We start from the raw sequence: 20,403 nt of genomic DNA, 5'->3' as shown, positions 1-20,403 counted from the left end.
TCTAAGTTCGTGTTTGGTAGTTACTTTGAAATTTTATAATACTATTACGTCGACATTTCACGTACGTTAATTTTTAGATCATGCTTATGTACTATTATTTTATTACCGTAGGAACGATTTTATTTTTTAGCGAAATTTAATTATCTTATCGTCGAATATATCAATGAATAATTACCATGACATGGCTAGAAAATACAGTGAACGATATATATGCTATAAACTATTTTTTCAGGAATTTCCTCCACTATTTACTTTGCAGATAATACTAGGGTCCTTCCGTACAATAATTTACCAACCTACGATATTAATAAATTGACAAATAGCAAGATGTACTGATGTTACAGACGGTTCTAAAATATTAGAATCGCATAATTAGCTGTCTTGTAAATCGTAAAGTTTGCTTGCAGAACTTTACTCGCATTGTTATCGAACTTGTTACTGATTCGCGACAAAGATATGCTGATTATAGCTGACAACTTGTAACTTATAACTTATAAAATTTCATTAATAATATTAGTTCAGTTGTACAAGGGCATCGAGATCGTCGACGAGAAGCCATCGCGATTATTATACATCGGGTAAACTTAGTTTTCAACTTTTCCTAAGATCACTGAACCAAGGGAAGTTTCGAAGGGAAACATAGAGTGGGGCGTTGATCAACGAACAGTAACGCCACTGCAACTTTGATCTGGATGACCTTTGATCTAGACGGATCAATTTCTCATATATGTGGACGAGAGGGAGACAAAAGTCGAGCAAAGAAAATAATTATCGTCGTTAACGGGCAGGATAACGATACACCGACCGTGGTACGCGACTTCAAGGATATCGAGTTTTCGTTGGGTCGTCGATTTTCGAGCACTCGACCAGATATCTTAATTGAAGGTTTACGCAAGTACGATCCTGATGGGGACGAATACGCTTTTTCCTACGCCTGGATAATCATTGTTCGAGGAATATCGTGATCGCAAGCGCGCTTGGAATCTATTAAACGACTCTTCACGAGAAAAGGGGGAAAAAGGTTGAAGAGAATCTCAGAATTTACAGGTGGAATGTGGTTTCGATTTTCTTGTCAATACAAAGAAAAGAAAATCTGAAGAAAAAGGGATTAACAACAGTCATTTCATTGGGATAGGAGTCGAATGCAAGTTGATGGAAGAAATATAAAGGGAGACGTTCGAGAACCAGTTTCAATTTATCGTTTTGTTCCAATTCGTTTAGTTCGTCGCGGATTTTCTTCCTTTAAGTTTCAATAACTACATTCTTAAACTATGCGTGTAGGTTCATTAACACCTGATAATCTGGCCTATTCCGCAAAATTAAATAGTCGATGTGCATCTCAAACTATTGGATATACTATGATAACGATCGATTTAATCGTAGTAAAGAAATAATTGAAAGAGTATATGTCAGTAAAGAAAATTTGAGAATCGTAGACTTACATCGATCGAGTGGCAGTATTGTGTTCTCGTGTCCACCACCAGATAGCACAACGGTACAGTATGAATTTAGATTCGATAATTCAAATTTGAATTTAGAAACGTTATTTATTATAAATTAAGTGTCTAACTTCTGGTATGTTTACAATCATCGTTTTGATCAAGGATTTTCCAATAAAGACAAACGAGTATACAAAAACGTACATACAGAATTCTATATTTTGTTTACAATAACAAGACAAGTATTCTGTTCCATGACATATTCATAGTTTCATAGATTTTAGTTCTAATTCTAACCACTACTAATGTTGTTACCACTACTCTTACTCTATATTAAATTGAAATCACCGCATATGATATAAATAAGGTAAAAAGGCTGCTCAAATTATATTTCATACATATTTCCAAATTAAAAACATGATCACGAATTAAATACAGGATAGATTTGATTGTATCATGGAACTTTGTATCTCGTGCCCTGAAATACCGACCTTGAAAAAGATCAGTGTTTCTCGCGCCCTCTACAGTTTATAACAACACGTCGCGACGGTTTTGATTGAATCCGTTTGAACGCGTTCCGTTTATTCAAACGAAATTTTAATTAGTGCTCGATTAAATAAATTTTTAAGTTCTGGTCATTGAATTCGTTAATCCGAATATGAATCTGAACGAGAAATCGTAAATAATAGAGATATAAGCATTTGTCGCATGACAGGTTCAAACAAACGGACTTCTGTCGTATATTAAATACAAATCACAGAAATTTCGTAAAATAACGTAAATAATTAAATTGATAATTATTTCATGTAAGATATATGAAATTTAAATTTTGGTCGAAACTAATTGAAAAAAAAGGAACTGTTATTGTACAGTAATGTATCATTTTGGTAGTATGTACTGTACATGTGTAATCTACGTAATGGGTGTACGATATTTTATTATTTTCTTAGTGTGCAATGTTTTTTGAGTTATCGTAAAAGTATAAAATTCTATACTTCGTTGCGGTTATAGGATATCCCGTTCTATATTTTATTTATAATTACACAGGAGACTTTAGTTCTAGTTGAAAGCAATACTGTACCGAATAAATAACATCGTATTGGACACGAAAATAATAAGGAACTCGGGTAATCTCCAAAACGTGGGACATGAAAAGTTTTGTGTCTCGTTTATGACGATTACACGTATCTACAAGAGATAATGCAGAGTACTGCGCGAAACCTTAGACTTGGATTAATTATTTACATTAAACTCCCATCGATAAAATGTTTCAACTTCGACTTTTCCTTTTAACAGGGACATGTTCATTTAATTAAGCAATAAATTTTTACATTAAAATTATCGGCACATTTACTTACTGGTAAGGTGGCGCACTCTGTATTGCCTCTCCACGATCAAAGTAAACTTCCTGTCGTTTACATACGAACCAGGGGCAGGATACCCTGTGCAAACGAATATACGCGCATTAAACAAATGTTTCTAACGTATATACGCTGAAAAGCCACCATCGATTCCAAACGAATATACACATAAGCGTACTAAATATAAACATACATTGGCAAATAAAACTACAACCACGTGAAATTTTTATTTCGTCGAACGAAACGATTTACTTTCGAAAATTGTATTTCCCTCGATGATCCCTCGAAAAGCCTCATGACTCAGGGAATATCGGGGCGTCGTTTACCGGAACATCCGGCTTATATCGTAATTTCACCAGCTACGTCCGTTTTACGAGGCGACGACTGACAAAAAACATGCGCATACCCGCTTCCTCCTCGCGTATCCCTCGCGAATTATCGCTTCAAGATAAACACGACTCGCCAATCATTATTCTCGAACAACGCTGGAACGATTCAAAAGTCTTGGAAGAAAGAAACGAGTTACAATCAACAGAGTACACGACCTCTCTGTAACGCTATTTTTTAAGACGAGTTGTTAAACTTCGATTAATCGACGAAAGTTTATTACGCCGTGTTAACTGGCCGTACACGAGCGAGATGTTAGCGAGGAATCTCGAATTGCCCACGTGCTTTCATCCAAACGACTAAAAGTCAACGGATACAAGTAATTTTACCTTTCAATTGCTGTTCCAGTTCATCTCTTTCCTCGTGTTTGTAGAATCTGAACAAGCTGGTAGTTGCTGGGAATCAATTATCGCATAGAAAACCACTTGATATTCATGTATTCTTGGCGACGTCCAACCGAACGTAAATGGAAATGAATCGAACCGACGATTGCCTATCTACATCCTCCGGGAGAAGAACGTAACCGGAGTTTAGGTTTACCAATTAGTGATTCGTTTCTTGGGATAGTTATTTTCATCCCTTTTTTCCAATCCACATGTACAGAAATCTCTTGCAAGATAAAATAAGAACAATCGATACTCTACATTTCCTTCCTTTGTTTCTCAACGGTTTCAACTTTTTAATTCTACGATTAAGTAAGATGACTTTGATCAAAATTCGTTCCACAATTTGTACCGCTCATTAATTTTGTTCATCGGCACGTTTAGATCCACCGAGATTCGTCGATAGTTGAAAACGTATTCCGACGATACATTGACACTCATGAATCGTCGTTTATTCGGGGACTGATCTTGACGATGCACGTAATTCGTTGAACACGGTGACTAGGTTCGCTGAAATAGCTTCAACCCAGTTTTAACGACACTTTTGGCGAAAATAGATAATTCGAAGAAAGAATCGGGCTTTGAGATGGATTTTTACTTGCCGTGGAAGGCACGGTTGTAGCTGGCAATTAAAAGTTTCTTCGCTACTCGTTCCTCGGTAGTTTCAGCAATGTTTCTTGCCTCGAGCATCGTGAAGATGATGGAATAACAAAGGAATTATTAAAATATCAGCGTTTTCTTTCGGGACTTTTCTTACAGAACAGAAACACGAAGATTGAAAACGGGTCGCGTGGGCGCGCGATGTTCAATGAATTCGCATCAGTCCGAGTTGCACTAGAATCTTATTATAGACGTACCTCCGATCTTTTGCCTATCGATGAATCAGATTTTCGAGCCGTGTGACTCGCGCACACTCGGAAAGAAAGCATCGTGTTTCGACGCGTACTGCGCGAATTTCCAGCCGGCCATGTCCATGAAAAATCTCGACGAAGGAGAAGAAGAAATATTTCCAAAATCTACGTAGCCTACAGCGCTCGAATCGTAAACCTTCCAGTTAAAACTGTTTCCAAGCTCTCTAATCTACTCTCGCTAATTCTCGTTGCGATGTACGTTACTGTTATTCTCTTTTAGCCTCGAAAAATATCCGCGGAGAAGCACGACAACAGATAACACCGAACACTTGGCTATCTGCGATCTTGAATTTGTACGTCACCAACTAGGTCATAGTATACGAAGCGAGAAAGCAAAACAACCAAAAAAGTTCAAAATTGCGGACAAACAGAGAAAAGATAGAAGGGGTGGAACATCCGAAAACTTTTCCAGTCGTCGTATCAATCTTCGTTGGTCAACTTTATTAAGGTCGCCGAACTGTTCTTTATTAGACGTTGCTTGTGTAACGTGGATTTTTCGTTTAGTCGTTCGATTGTGCATAAACAGAGAAAGGCAGAACCGCGATTTGTCCTGTTAAACGACACGGTTGCTCGTACGATTAAAAAATGAACTCGACGTGGCTCGAATACTACGCGGGACTGTTCCCTTTAAGATAAACGATCTGTATGCCTGGCACAGAATTGACGCGTTACGTGTCGCTAAGGGTTTTCCCGATGTCGTAAAGGATACACAGCGAGACATTCTTCCTGTTCAGGTTGATCGATAGAAGAACGAATTCTATTGTAATAGAAAAATATATTGAAATAAATAAAGCTATAAGTATAAGTATAATGTATAAGTTTATGCTGATCCAGATTCTTTCTCTCTTAGTGTTACATACAATAGAATCGATAGGGAGCACGTTTATACAGGGTGGTCGGTAACTGGTGGTACAAGCGGAAAGGGGGTGATTCTACGCGAAAAAAGAAGTCGAAAATATAGAATAAAAATTTTTCGTTTGAGGCTTTGTTTTTGAGAAAATCCACTTTGAATTTTCGCTCGGTACGCGTGCACTTTATCACGTCTCGTTATAACGCATCTCACTATAGATCGTTGCCTCGATGGAAAAATTGAAAAATAAAAAAAATGTTTATTCTATATTTTCGACTTCTTTTTTCGCGTAGAATCACCCCCTTTCCGCTTGTACCACCAACTGGTGGTACCACCATTGGTGGGGGGTTGGTAACTACCAACCACCCTGTATATTTATAACAAAAGGACATTACCAAAAAAGTTAAGCTTATAGCTTTGGCTAAAGGTTACAAAGAACATAAATAGAAATTTATTTATTAGTTCCTTTGTTCCTAGACCTTGTAACCCAAAACATAATTTGTATTCAAGGACACAATAATATGCACCTCTCCTTATTTAGAATATTTTTGTTTCACTAGATTCTATTTTTTGCGTAATAGCGGTTTCCAGGTCACGGAATAAACAAATAAAGATGTCGAGTTTTTCTTCAACGCTTCCAACCGGGAAGAAGGTAAGAATACACGGAAACATAATCGCGTAATTGTCATCCCGGAGACGATGTCGTAAGGCCGTGCTAGATGGAAAAAACTGATCGAATATCGTGTGGGCTTATTGCCATGTTCAGATGAAACGGCACGCGATGAGTCGTTTATTTGATCGCGAGATATTTCGTGGGCCCCTCTGAATACAGCCATTTTATTTCTTCATTAGAACGTTCGTACGAACTCCGTCACGATAACCACACGTAACAACGGGTATTTCAGAAGACGACGATTTAACGAAATAGCCGGCTTACGATCGCTTCAATTTCTACCATTTCCCGATTCTTTTTCGTTCAAAAATTGACTTTGTAAAAATTGAGTTCGTAATTATTGGGAGGGCAGACTTCTCATAATTTACTTCACCTCCGATATAATAAAAATTAAGCAAGAATTCTTCGTTATCATTAATTCCTACCATTTTCAAATTCTTGGTCGTTCGAAATTTTATGATTAATACACGGCGTGCATTGTATTCGTAAAACTGCAGACTTGTACGAAAATGGAAAATATGATTCATCGTGTTCTCCTCCGGTAGTTTATATCTTACTGAAACATAGCACGCGTACAGTACGCTACAAACATAGCGTAGGAATTTTAAGTTTAAATCGTTCAAGCCAATGTCCATCGATTATCGATCTCGTTCGAATAATTCTGAACGACGTTACACATTAGAAAACGAAAAACAATTTCAGATATCAAACATCGAACATTGTGGCGTATAAACACGGAGAATATAAAAATTAGGGATATTTAATATCGAATATCGTGACACATAAGCATGGAAAATCGAAATACTTGATCCGCGAAAGCTTCTTGTCTTTAATCAAAGTTATCTATAATAGTTGCATCGAGTAGTATCGGAGATTCGTGGAACAGAATTTGCGATAGAACGGTTTGCGCGGGTAGCATTCAATTTCACGAGCATCTCCAATCAGATGCTCGGGAGTCAACATTCCGTTCGAAACTCTCTCACGGACCACGGGAACAAGGCTAATTCGATTTCAACGTAACACGGTTTGCCGTCAGCCTCGCCGCGTTTCAACGTGTTAGCGTACATTAATACATATAAAATGTAAAAACGAATTGAAAGACGAGTATCTGGCAGTTCATCGCAACGCTCGTCAATTTAGGACACGATACACGTACAAAGCTCATTTTCTGCAACGTGAAACTGTTTCGTACAGCAATTTTACCAAAGGTATTCGACCTGCACGTCCACAAAGCACCAGAGAAAATTTTGGCAAAGACAGTTATCTTCGATCGTCGATCGGTTCCGCGAGTAACGCAACGCGCCATGTTTGAGAGAGGAACGTCTATGTACGTGGGTGTGTTGGTCCATCGTGTTATTCGTTTATTATGCTAGCTAGCTTGCCTGGCTTATATTGTGCCGGGCAACGTTGTAAATGGGCGGCTGGCACTGTTCTCCCGATACATCTTCCTTCGAACGCCTCTTCGTTCTCATTTTCCAAGCTCTCTCGCGCCAGTTCGACCAACCATCGATCCCGTTCGACGCGAGGATCGACGCACGGCTTCCAGTGCACGCGAGATGTCCGTCGTGATCGTCTATCGTGAACTTGGTGAACCACTGTAGACCCTTGTTACTCTTCTCTTTTGTTTCCATCCTTTCTTTTATACCAAAGGGACGAACGTGGTCCAAGTAGTCGCTGTAAATCGTGATACAGCCATTTCTTTCGTGGTGCGACCAAGCTGAAGGGATGACCTGACCCAAGAAGTCAACAGTGGTGATTTCTGTCAGTCCAGTCTGTTGTTTCAAAGTGATTACATCTGTCAGCGTATGAATGTCGGATGAATCGAGACGAAAGACTTGAAGACCTTCCACGATGACTCGCGTTCTTCCCCTTCGTCGTAATTTTTTTAATTAAACTACAACCTTCGTAATCTTTCTAATTAAACCACAGCGGCCGTAAATACGCGACGTTTAATTTAACGGCGGGTATGTCCGTAAATTTCGCTGCGAAATTCTTGGCATCTCTTCAGGCGTACCTACCGTCGTAAAAATTTTCGACGATTGTCGACCGAAGGGAGAGAGAGAGAGAGAGGGAGGGAGGGAGAGAGAGAGAGAGAGAAAAGAAAACGAAACCAGTTGCAATACCAGACAAGTGAAATACCGTGTATAATAAAATGCACGGCAGGAGAGTGTTGGTCGTGCTGCAAGGTGTCCTTCGGCTGGCAATGATTCATGTTGTCGCTTGAATCGAGAAGAACGACCGGGAGATTGAATCGCGAAGAGGGAGTATCGATGATCTATGTTCGTGAAAGAATAAAGTTCGAATCCACCGGGACCTTCCTATCCCTGAGGATTATTTAAATCTGTCGGTGAAGCTGATTTATGTCATTGTCAGGACCATGCCTCTCAGATCGAACGAGTCCTCTTCAAGGGACACCCTCAATACTGTTGCAACCTCGGTTAGTTACGATATTTTCAAACGATTATTAGCGGGATGGTGATTTCGAAAGAGCAGAGTCGAGGGAAAAGGTTTCGTAAAAGGTGTTTGGGCACGAACCTTTTCCCGCAACTTCGCTATTCGAAATTTAGTACAGTTCCATTCGACTTTTGTTCCAGTCCCATGCGTCCTACTTCGATCCCTTCAACTTTTCCAACGATCCGTGTAAACTTCTCTGCAACCTCGAACGCAGATCTCCCTCGCTAGACAGCCATCTGGTTTTCGTAACGTTACGCTATGAATGTGAATTTTATAAGACGAACTTTTCTTTTTTTTTTTGAAACATTCGCTCGTGAATGAAAAATTAGTCCATTCGTACTTGTACGTTACAGAAGAACGACGCAGTTCACGCTTCACCGCAGACGCGAATATCGCACGAACGTAATTTCACGAACGAAGCTCTTAGAACGTAATATTTTAACCGTGGCAATATTTTTTAGTCTGTAAAGCTTTGGTTTCTCTATCCTCCGCATGTTGCTCCATGTAGAATGCTTTTCGCAAATAAAAATACAGGAATAGTAGCATCGTTAACGTTAATCCTTTGCTTTCGCATAACACGAGTCGTACGGAAGCGGGTCATACGCTGTGATGAAATAGGAAACCGTGTCCCTATGGTATTTTCTACCCAATTTGGAAACTTGTTAAGTATGAATGTAATATTTTTTATTACGCAGTTACAGATTAACGCGTTATCCATTTTCCTGCTTAACTCTTTCTATTTAAAAATTTATTTATAATAATTTCTTTCGCTGCTTTTTCGCACCAGCTGTAGCTTCTATTAGGACCGACGTCGTCACTTCCATATCGCTAAATGTTACGATTAAACCAATAACTATTTGCAACATAGGCCGTCTTATATTATATCGTTTGTTTTCGTTCACAGAAACGATTCTTCAAACCGGACTAAACTACCAAAAAAAAAAAAAATCCATGCAGAGTTCATTCAGTTAAGAAGTAAATACGAAAATCCAAAGTGAAATAGTGCGCAATTTTGTCTTTGAACGTTACTAGAGATATTTCGTGCATCGAATCCATCTTACGCAAAGATTCAATGAAAAGCAAGCCGAGTGATATCGACTTTAGATTCCTCTTCGTTTTTTCTTTTTTCATCTAAAGAACAGTTTCTTCAAACCAGATTAAATTATTAAAAAGAAACTATGCTAAAAGGCATCGCATGTCAGAGTATACTTCGTACAACGAATAAATATTCAACAAATAAAACGATGGGAAGAATGGTCGGGAATTCGATCCTCAAAACACATTTCAGAATCGGTGGTGCATGTGATACGACCGTTCGCGTATCTACAAGGCACGCCTCCGCTTGCGCGCGACTTACGGCAAAATAGATCAGCGACGGAGCGTGCCGACTGTGTATATCCGGCGATATTTCGATTTGAATACGATAATAATAGGAAAACGCGTCAGGATATCAGTGATGGTGCGGATGGACGCATTTGCGCACCGAATGCAAAGTAGCTCCGCGACAGGTCAAATTGCATCGGCATCGCACGAATGGAAATGGAGCTGTCACTTCCGCTAGTCGCCGCTATCCAAAATTTAATACCGACTGTCCGAATTCCTGTACTCGTGGTTTTCTCCTATTCTATTCGTAGAACCATCCTCTGACCTCGTTGAATCTTGAGAATCAAGCGTATCAGGGATTCTTCCATGCAGTTCCCGAACAAAATCTTTACTTTACGTTTGCTGCTTACGTACCTTTCTTCGTCTATGCATTTTTTAATTCTGCGTGTCGTACATTAATACGTTTATTGTCATGGAAATATATCTATTGATATAGAACCGAAATATATCTATTGATATAGAACCGAATTTAGAAAGTCTTTGTTCGGATCCTGAACTTTTTGTATTATGCTTCTTACAAGAGATGGAATAGTTTTATTTGAATAAATAACATTATCTTCACCAGTATACCTTTTTTATCAGAAATATTCTTGGTTTAGCCAATTGTTTCAACCTCACTGCTTACCATTTTGCTTGTTTTCCTAAATCTGTTTATTAAAATGCATGAAAAATTTACCGGTTGCGTCAGTAACAGCGAGCGCGTTAATTTTGACAATACTACTTTCATACGATTTTGTTTTAAGAGACCAGTTCTCTTTACAACTCCGTTTCCAGAGACGTACTTACTCTGCTTTCAAGCGCGATACTGTTCCCATTTCATCAACCAGCGTTCATAGATTTACTGTCAGCATCGAAGCCAGTACCTTTCCTTTAGAATCTGCACCATAACCTTTCTATTGCATCGTTCATGCACATCCTCCTGTTACCGATCTTATCACCATCCATTTTACATCGGGACGTTTCTAAACGAACCATCGCGTAAGTTTCATGCGGGACACGCGAAAGACTAATGAAGGAATCTTTGGACAAAGTGCAGCAAAACGTCGGTTAGAAGAATCTTATTCATCACAGAATCTCAAGCAGAAAGAATTATCTTCTAATATTGACATATAATAGTGAACCGTATTGTACACATTATGGTTAATTAACATTAATGTACACATTATGGATATTATTATATGTTATATAACGAAGCCAGGTCGTGCTTATTCCTTTACTGTAAATAACCGTAGTCCAGTAATATTTTAACGTTTCGTTGTAGCAGGTGTTCAAGCGATCGCTATTTAAATATGACGTATAGCTACAGTCGTGGGAAGAATCATAAATAGTCAGCGGATTTTTATGAATTTATGAAAAGTTTGCAGATATACATAGAAAGCATACAAGATGCAGAGATACATGAAATATTCAAAGTACAACGCTCGTTATATTACAAATTCTTAGCAGCTGAAACAAGTTTTCGCTTAGGTTTCATTTTCTTAGTTATTTTCATAAAAATATGAGTTTCCATAAAAATTCGCAGTCTAATTATAACATCGTCTGAATATTTGCTATTTGTCGATAGGAGGAACGGCGTCGGACCGGAAGATACGTCGCCGGTGGAGCTGTGCTGGCAATCATGCTACTCGCTGTGCATCATGCACTCTTACGGGAAGCGTCCACCATAGCTGGTGTCAGCATACCGGCCATAATAATGGTGTGCTACATTATCTGGATCCTGTATTCTGCCCACAGGGACAGACGAAAGGTAATGACTTTTAAGTTATAACCGCACGGCAATCGTATTCAGCCAACGAAAGTCAACTTCCGCGGAATTGGACAACTGCCAATGGCTTCGTTAAATGTTTACAGCAGTCTCGGCGAATACCGAATACTGGGGCAAATTTTACGGTGAACTCGAGAATTCACTACACACGCGTTCTTTGTTCATCTTCTTACTTTCTATACAATTTTCGTAGCAAACTTTTGCCAAACTCATTGTTAACTTTTGATAGAATGGGATGAGAAAACTGGAGATTACGTTTTCATCCTTTGGCATATTAATATTCCGTGGAGCGTAAAAATTTAGAGAAAAGTACAATTAACGAAACAATTGAATTAATAAGAATATAAGGCCACAATAGTTCACACCACCTGGCAAACGATTATGCACGCCAATGAGTCGAAAAGATTGGCTCGATAGTTCTGAATTAGGCGAAAAGACTAGAATAATTGAGTGAATCGAACGAGTGTATGATTATTCGATTTTTCGCCGAAATGATTTCAAACATTGGTGTAATATTTTCTCCCGGTCGTTTGTCTTTCGAGACAGAAGTTTGGCGCTTGTTCCTAAACCATCAAACTCGAGCGATTTTCTACAGTGGCTGTCTTTATTCCGCTACGCTTAAACTAAGTCGAACTCCCGTCCAACCAAAAACTTCATTCACTGCTCGTACTTTAAAAAGCGATACTTTTTCAATTTAAACAATGTTTGACTGTTCTTTCTCGAAGTAACAAAGTTCTGATAAAAAAATATCTTATTTCGTGAAATTTGAGTTGCGCGGAATTTTATAATTTACAGGCGATCGCAAAAACCTTTGGTCACCAGAGTATTTATACTGACTGTTAATTCTTAAAAGATAAATTTCCTTGTTCAATCTTGTTTATTCTCAAAGTATAGCAGAATAATAAGTAGGCATTTGTTAAAAATGGATTTCTTCTGGGTTTTCTTCGTTTTAAGTACCATTATTTTTCTTCTTTTTCACTCTTTGTAATTTCATTTCGCCTAAAGTCTCATATAACGTTGTCGTCAACAATGCAATATACACGTCCTCGACGTTCTTAACGAGGACGTAGCAACGAATTGCAGCCGAATGTCCACTGGCGAATTTCCGTTCAATTTTCGTGGAAAGCGAGCGCGACGAAACTCTCCGTAAACGACTAGGATGAAACGCGTAATTGAATGGGGATGAAGTTCGGAAATAAATGTCGTTTCGAGAGTGCGGAAAAAGCGGGATGGCGGCGAATTAGAGGGTCCTGTTTGCGCGTGCGACAGACAGCCTCGCAATTGGACAAGTTTTTTCGCCCTTCGGCTACTTTTAATCTTGTAATAAGTCACGTGGGTGGCTGTAGCGCGACTGATGGCACAGAAACTAATCGAATTGCCCAGGAATCGGCCACGTGCGAATCGCTTTTCAAGTTCGACGACGAAGTTGCATCGTTCGACGATTGCGTATCTAAAACTCGTAGACATTGTAACAAATTGCACTTGAGTTATACATCGCGAAATCGCGTTTGTTCGTTCAGCATTTTCGAGTTGCGCTTCGTTAAAAGCGCGTATGTTTTATCGGTTCGAACGATTCGCGTTACTTGCACATACTTTCGATTTTATTTTCCTGTTTTATGTTCGTGGTTTACTTATCTACTCTAGAAATTGGTTTCAGCGGGTCAAAAATTCACCTCGATGGATGCAATTTCTATTCCCGCTGTGCTTTTTCTATGTGGTACATTGTATTTCCACGAGATCGAACTTTTGGTCGTTGTGTTGGGTTGTCCGAAAAATTTATAGCGCTTTCAACTACCGATATATTCTGTTAAATGGTGTGGTTGCTGGTTATTTAGGATAAACTTTAGTAAAATATTACTTGAGAAAATACTACTTTCAAATAAATATCAAATTTAGCGACTAAACAGAGAAGTTCGGCTTTGATCAGTAGAAATGGCGTAGCTCTTTCGATAAAAACATTAATATGTATATTCAATAGGTAGAAAGTACGAACGTTCAATCCTATCCGACCTATTCATAAAAAACTTACTATCGCCCGACAGGATAGCAAAACCTTTCTGATAACTTTTCGATTTGAAATTACTTTTAATTGTCCACTGAATCACATCGCTGAATTCACATCGACCAAAGCGTTTCAATGGGATACAGCGATTTTACACAAGATCGCTCAAACATAATTTTTTGCAGCCGAACATAACACATAAAAATTAGAATGTATGGTCGTTTATTCGTTCAAAATACTATTAAGTCGTCTGAAAAGTTTCTTTCCTTTCATAAAGTAATAACAAACGAACAATAATATCTGTTTTATATTATTTTATTAAATTAAGTACGATCCATTTCGTTCTATCTCTATCGTTATATTCGTGCATAATTCAATAAATTAATACAAAACAGAAAACATTGTGCGTCTATTATTTCCTTATAAAAGGAAAGAAACTTTTCGGACAACCTAATACAAATGTATTTACGATGTATTTCTTCGACGTGTAAGAAATTCATTGTTAGAACGAGTTGTATTTAATATTCGTGGCCGATTTACATAGAGAACGTGGTTAAATGACTTGAACGCGGAAACATCGACTAAGGAAAGTTTTATCGGACGGTTAAACGGAAACGGTGAAAAACGAAGAGATAAAAATAAGTAACAAACAGCGGGGCTAAACGGTGCGCAGAAAGTCTGTCTAAAGTGGAACAAGGTTAGTTGATAACATAAAACAACGTTATCTACTCGTAGTCAGGATTCGTAATTTACGAGGATTGGAAATGGTACTGGTTGCGCGGATTTTCCTGTAGTTAAGTGGTGCCTTGAAGAAACTGCGAAAAATACAATTTTTTAATGAATTCGCCTCGAACGCGTTTCTATCGACCCAAGAAACTAATTGCATCAGATCCTTTGCGAGTCTGCGAAGGTTGTAACTTTCCATCTCTCGCAAAAGAATTATCCTAAGAACCTTGTAAAGTTATGGAATTCTCTTCGTAATTGTTTTACGTTGCACTATCTTTTACTCGCATTTTTTCATCTTTCTCGTTTCTCGTTTAACACTTTACAAGGCTAGAAGATATTGCTTCCTTTAAGAATAATAATAGTAATTAGATAACAAAAGTAAAAAAGTTGAAAAAACCAACAAAGAAGGACACTGAACGCGTCAAACTCTCGTCATCCCCTAATTCACGCTTGGCAATTCAAACATTCTCTTGGGCGTGAAACCGCGAAGGAAGGTCCTGACTCCCGAGCGATTCAACGACCATTGTAGTCGACACCCTTTGCCCTACGCGCGTGCACCGACCTGTTTGCACTCCCTTCTCTTTGTTCAACCAACACTGTTTCACGCGACGTACGTCAATAGCTTGATCTCATCAACGAAACACGATTGAACACACGTGAGTCCCCTGTGTGCATACCGCTGAATAGCTTTGCAAGTTTCGCAGAACGCTGACGATCTCTCGATTCTGCTTTCAGGCGTTGCGATTCGCCACAGCGATGCAACTGACAGAAGTAATCAGCGTACCAGCCACTTCCAATGAGATGATCTGCAGAAACGGGACGAGCAAGAACGAGATACGAAAGGCGGATTCGTCGAAGCTGGCTTACGATACGCGAGCATCCCGCGAGAATCCTGCCTTCTCATCCAAGGACGAAGCTGCGTGAAAGGAACCACGGAGAACTCGCATTCTTCGACCGGACTTTCCTTGGTTTTTCACGACGAATAACGAATTCTTCGATAAATACCTTCCTTCAGCCGCGAATTCTTCGTCTCATCTCTTCAGCAATCACTCGAGCGACGGTTTCTTGCCGGGTGGTTATTACGTTTTACTGCTAATAGCAATAAATACGTAAGTTCGCATCGGTAGCGTTGAACGAGTCCCATTCGAGCGGACAAGTTTCGCAAGATAGAATTATTTGTTTGGTCCGCCGGTGAGATTATTTAGCTGCGTGACGCAACGTTTTCGTTGGCGGTAGCGGCGTGTGCACGCCGCCCTTCTTTCGCAAATAAATCTATGCAGTGGCGGAGATAAATTTCGAAAAGCGTCGCGATCGCTTGGGAAATTTATTCCGAGCAATCGCCACGACAAATCGTTGCGGCTATTTTGCGGACGAAGCTTCGAGCTTGGATCGATTTCGGGAACCTTTCCCTTGCAGATCTACGGTCGACTTGGATCCGTTTATTTCACGAACCACTGTGATTTTTTATCCTTATGGGTGAGATGCCGTCCATGCAGATTGGTTAGAAGGTCCATGTGTCGGATTACGAGATAGAAACCGTGGAAAGGCCATATTTCCATGGTTACTTAAACTCCGAGCCGCTCGTAAATTACGATTATGAAGAGTGACGCGGAATATTAGTCGAAAAATACGAGCTGCGTTTAATACGACTTAACGAAAGCCTCCTTATCCTATCGTTTTTGCTCATTCTGCTCGAGCGACGGAGCAAATCGGAAAGCGACGAATAACACGACGAAGCATTGTTTTTAATAAAAATTCAATAAAATCCAACAAGCGTCTATTTTGTCTAAGAATGAAACCGACGAATTATAACTTTTTCTTGCTGGATCGCGTAAAATATTTTGATATATGTAAAAAACTTTGTATGAATATATTATGTGTGCCGTATGAAACGTTTGAAAATTTTATTAGCGCTGTAACGAGACACAGCTATTTTGACTGCACTCGTGCATTATGAAACCAGACAATTAGATATTCATTGAAAACATACGCAATGATCACAAATATATTTGACAAATAAATGTCGACGTAAACATAGCATGAATTTTCATAGAATGAAAATACGACGACGTTACATATATAAAATATACCGATCAGAGTTTTCTACGGTAACTACCCAAATACTTTTCTGAGAGACTGCGAACGTCGATTCGTTGTGCAGCCGACTTTCAACACAAAACGAGCTCGGGTACAATGAATTAAGTGGTAACCACGAGTATCGTTTCGAACAACCTCCGGCGCTACCGTTTGTTCGTTTCAATTTCTCACCTGAACAATAACCGTGGAGGGCCATTCGTAGCGAATCGAAAAGAGGGGAGAAGCCAAGGGCGCGTAACACAGGACGATGAAGAGCGAAGGGCGGCGAAACAAAGCAATTCATCGATGTTCCAGCGCTTAATAGATGGCGTCCATTAATTAGAAAAAAATATAAAGCGACGTTGTAATTCATTAGCGAAGCTTTCAGTTTCGATTTATCTGCGTCGCGAGCCACCGCCATACTTTTTCTCCGTTCCTTTTCTTATCTTTTAATTATTTCTTACGCGGTTAATTAATCGACCTGCTAAGCGATTAAGACGAGGAAAACGGAAGAGAGAAAGAGAAAATCTCCGAGAACGAGAAAAGATCCGAAGGAAGGTGAGAAAATAAAGAGAAGAATTTCCACGGCAGTGAAATAAAATCCTCCAGCTCGTTAACAAAGGCGTTAACGACGAGGAACACGACATGGCGTACCTGACCACCGAGGAAACCGCGATTTCAGTCGAAGTCCAGTACCCTGACCCACCGCGGATTACGTAGTCCCGTAATTCAGCTACGATCCTATTTCGAGATAATTTGATTCGGTCCGGTACGAAACACGCGATTGCAACATCCATCTTTCAATGGTTTCACCGCGGAAGAAGCACGTCCATTTCGATACGCGAACACCGTGATTAAATGCTTTTTCGATTCTTCTTTATCCTGGCGTCTCTCGAAATTCCTACTTATCACGAGTCGCCTAACATTGAGAAACAACCATTGTGAAACGTTTCCAGAACTGCGATTATGCGAGCGAATAATCGATTAAGGACCTTTCGTGTTCGTTTCGACGTGTTAACGGAAACTTTCCAATTGCGTTTGGTGGACGCGGCAATTTCAAAACAATTACACTTTTCGATTACTTTCCAACTTCCTAATTAATTCTCGTCGAGAAATAATTTTATTCGCGCGTCAATTTATTATTTCGGAATCGTTGATTATTTCGAAGCTTCAAGACGTCGTTCGTTGTAGTAGACCGTCATCGTCACGTAGATGATGGAGAATCTAATTAGCGGAACAAGCATACGACGTTGTGTCTATGATTGTAATACCACACGGTGACCTAATTACAGTTGTTTCGGATCCTGACAATCCATCGAATCAATAACGATCGTTTATTTAAACGAAACATTGTGAGAGGCATTGTACGGGGATGGTTAAAGATTCTGCGGCCATTGTAGCTGGTTCGCGGCACGATTACGAAGAGAATTCGTAAGTGTTTTCTCGCTGAATACGGTGAAGATCGATTGAGTCCAAGTTTCGTGGTATCGGTGTCGTGATTAACTTGGCTTGTTCCTAGCCGAAAAAGAACTTCCGTATTGTTGTGGTAATCAAACTGGCGTAGATAGGAAAGGGGTTTCTTTTAAACGAGTTGCTCAAGCAGTCCGTTACGACGAAACTTCGAATTTATTCGAAGAGAAAGCGCGCTCTGGTGGTGTTCACTGTCTCGGGGCATTGTGCTTCGGGTTAACGAGCACAGAGGCTAATTTATGGCAGGGAAGCTATTTCCCTGCAAGAGAATTTGTTGACATCGTATATCCTTCGTATACGTTATCCAAAATCTCGTATCTCAGCCATGACGTTCCCAAACAAATCGCGAGATTCAATTTCTAAGGTATTAAATTAAAGCGTATTTTGATTTTCTGCAGAACCTGATCGTTGATCCATGTTATCTAGGAAACGATTAATCGATCAACACTCTATATATTTACGCACGATGAGAGAGAAAGAGAAAAGGAATTCGCGAAAGCTGGACAAACAAGTATACTTCCTTTTATACTTTTATATTTTCTTTCTAGAAAAAGCTATATCCGTGTTCTATCTGAATAAGAATTGACATTTTATATGATTTCTGGAATTCCTCTCGTCCGATTTGCGTCACGTAGTCGTAGAACGATTGGATCTTCGATGAAATTGATTTTTCGAAATTAAGACTCGAAGAGAAACGTTACTCGATCTTGGGTGATCTTTGAAATCGTTCGATCGTTTGTTCTACGAAATTCGAAGAGAATTTCAGGAATTTCACACGAGTCGAACGATACGAGGAAACGAAATTTAAAATCACCTGGTCAAAGAATGGAAGTGGGTTGTGCCACTTGGCTGCAACATGCTCTAAAAATTCTGAAAAGAACCAACGAGAGATTCCGTGAGTCGTTCATCTATGGAAGATCCAGAGAATACAAAAGTTCGCTTCCCGAAAAATGTTTCCTACACCAACGTTCCTACATCCAAGCTAAAATTACCACTTAGAATAATCTAAGCAATTTCCACCTTATGCATTTTACGAGAAATACAAAAGGCGAAAAGTGTTAGTGTGTCAACACGTTCACTTCGGATCCAGTTTTCGTTCCGTACAATACTGTATGCTAACAAATAATTGTCTTGCTTTTTGACATATGAAATGTAAGTTATATCCAAGAAATAAAATGAAGATTTTCGTGATATTTAAATTCACGTACTACAATCGACAAAATATAAATAATGTAAAAGTACGCGTCGACTCGAATCCATGTCGTATCCCATGCTAAATAATTTCTTTTCGCGAATATCTTTTCCACACTAACTTTTCACGTTTAAATTTTAGCGAAAGGTTCCAAATTTCATCTACACTTTCCTCGTATCATGTTCCTCTCGTACATTCCTTGCGCTTAAACGTGATCAGGTCTCGTAGCGAAGTGAAATATTCCGATAGAAAAGGGTATCCTTGTTTCGGCTCTCGTCGAAACGATATTCACGTCATAGGAGAAAGCTTTTGAAAATTACTATTTACGCGTGACGTTTGATGTATAAAATTCACGTAGATATATGTGCACGGTAAGCAACAGGACTTTTACACGGTGCTATCGTGAAATTCCATCGAACGAGTTACGCTTTCCGTGTCATTACGACCATCGTTAGAACGCATTAACGCCCGCTGACAGACGCCGTTAAAACACGTTCTTTGAAGGTTGCCGGTATGGCAGCAGAAAATCGTTCGAATTAACTGAAACATCTAGCTATCACGTTCGCGTACGTTCAAAGTTGCGAACGTCGTTTCCAAAATATCGGGTTAACGTCGGTTCTATCGGATCGATTCGTTCTCGAGCAAGCGATGAAGAGAATGAGCAAGAGAATGAAGAGAATGAAGAGAATAAGATGCGAAGCTCGAGAATGAGCGCACACGGAATAAAATTGTATCCCCTTCGTGGCTGACGAATCGTCGCGGTTTCCGACGAATTTCTGTCCTCGGCGTCCAGTAAATTCTCGTCGACTGAATCGTGTTGATTGTAGCCGCCAGCTGGGTGGGGCGTGCTTGCGAAATTTCGCGTTGATATCGGCGTTGCTGATGATTAATTGCGCATTGAACCGACCGTCGATTTGCGATAATTCTGATTTACGTAGCTCTGAACACCGCTTAACGAGCCTCGAATCTGGTATTCGACGTTTTTGCAACGACACCAAATTAATGTATATCAATTAGCCTTCGTTAATCCGAGTTTCACGAGTTTCGGTGCAGCGCGGAAACGTGGCTGGCGAATCTCTGATGAAAAGATTACTTTGTAACTTCGATTCTTCCCAAGAGGAAGTTTCTCTTTGAAAGTGTTTCTCCGCGAAATCGATGAGCACGCCACGTGATTCAACGTGGAAGCCATGGGTGGTGGATCACTCAATTGAAAAAAGCTTTCAGGACCCATTCTTTCCCGTTCCTTTCCTCGCGACAGGGGATCGACGCTTACCTACATTTGAACCACCAACACGTTTCCAACCGTGGTCCATGTTACACGTACTTACGAG

The 20,403-nt window shown here is 39.6% G+C and overlaps 1 protein-coding gene across 1 annotated transcript; it reads left to right on the top strand.

The window, feature by feature from the left end:
- Positions 1–7,313: 7,313 nt before the first annotated feature.
- LOC138180005 (uncharacterized) lies at positions 7,314–19,079 on the top strand. The gene is made up of 3 exons (XM_069113349.1): positions 7,314–8,441; positions 11,406–11,588; positions 15,070–19,079. Exons 1-3 carry the CDS (start codon positions 8,382–8,384, stop codon positions 15,256–15,258), a joined length of 432 nt encoding a protein of 143 aa, XP_068969450.1. The 5' UTR covers positions 7,314–8,381; the 3' UTR covers positions 15,259–19,079.
- The last annotated feature ends 1,324 nt before the right edge of the window (positions 19,080–20,403 follow it).

This window comes from Bombus flavifrons, chromosome 5 (assembly GCF_040668555.2).
Source record: "Bombus flavifrons isolate JBK064 chromosome 5, iyBomFlav1_principal, whole genome shotgun sequence".
Classification (NCBI taxonomy): Eukaryota; Metazoa; Arthropoda; class Insecta; order Hymenoptera; family Apidae; genus Bombus; species Bombus flavifrons.
The sequence above is the reverse complement of the archived record's forward strand: the minus strand, read 5'-3'. Positions and strand labels throughout refer to the sequence as shown.

Coding starts and splice junctions, on each gene's coding strand:
- LOC138180005 (XM_069113349.1), top strand. CDS start 8,382: ATGCCTCTCAGATCGAACGAGTCCTCTTCAAGGGACACCCTCAATACT. Junction 8,442..11,405: donor TCAATACTGTTGCAACCTCG/GTTAGTTACGAT, acceptor ATTTGTCGATAG/GAGGAACGGCGTCGGACCGG. Junction 11,589..15,069: donor CCCACAGGGACAGACGAAAG/GTAATGACTTTT, acceptor TTCTGCTTTCAG/GCGTTGCGATTCGCCACAGC.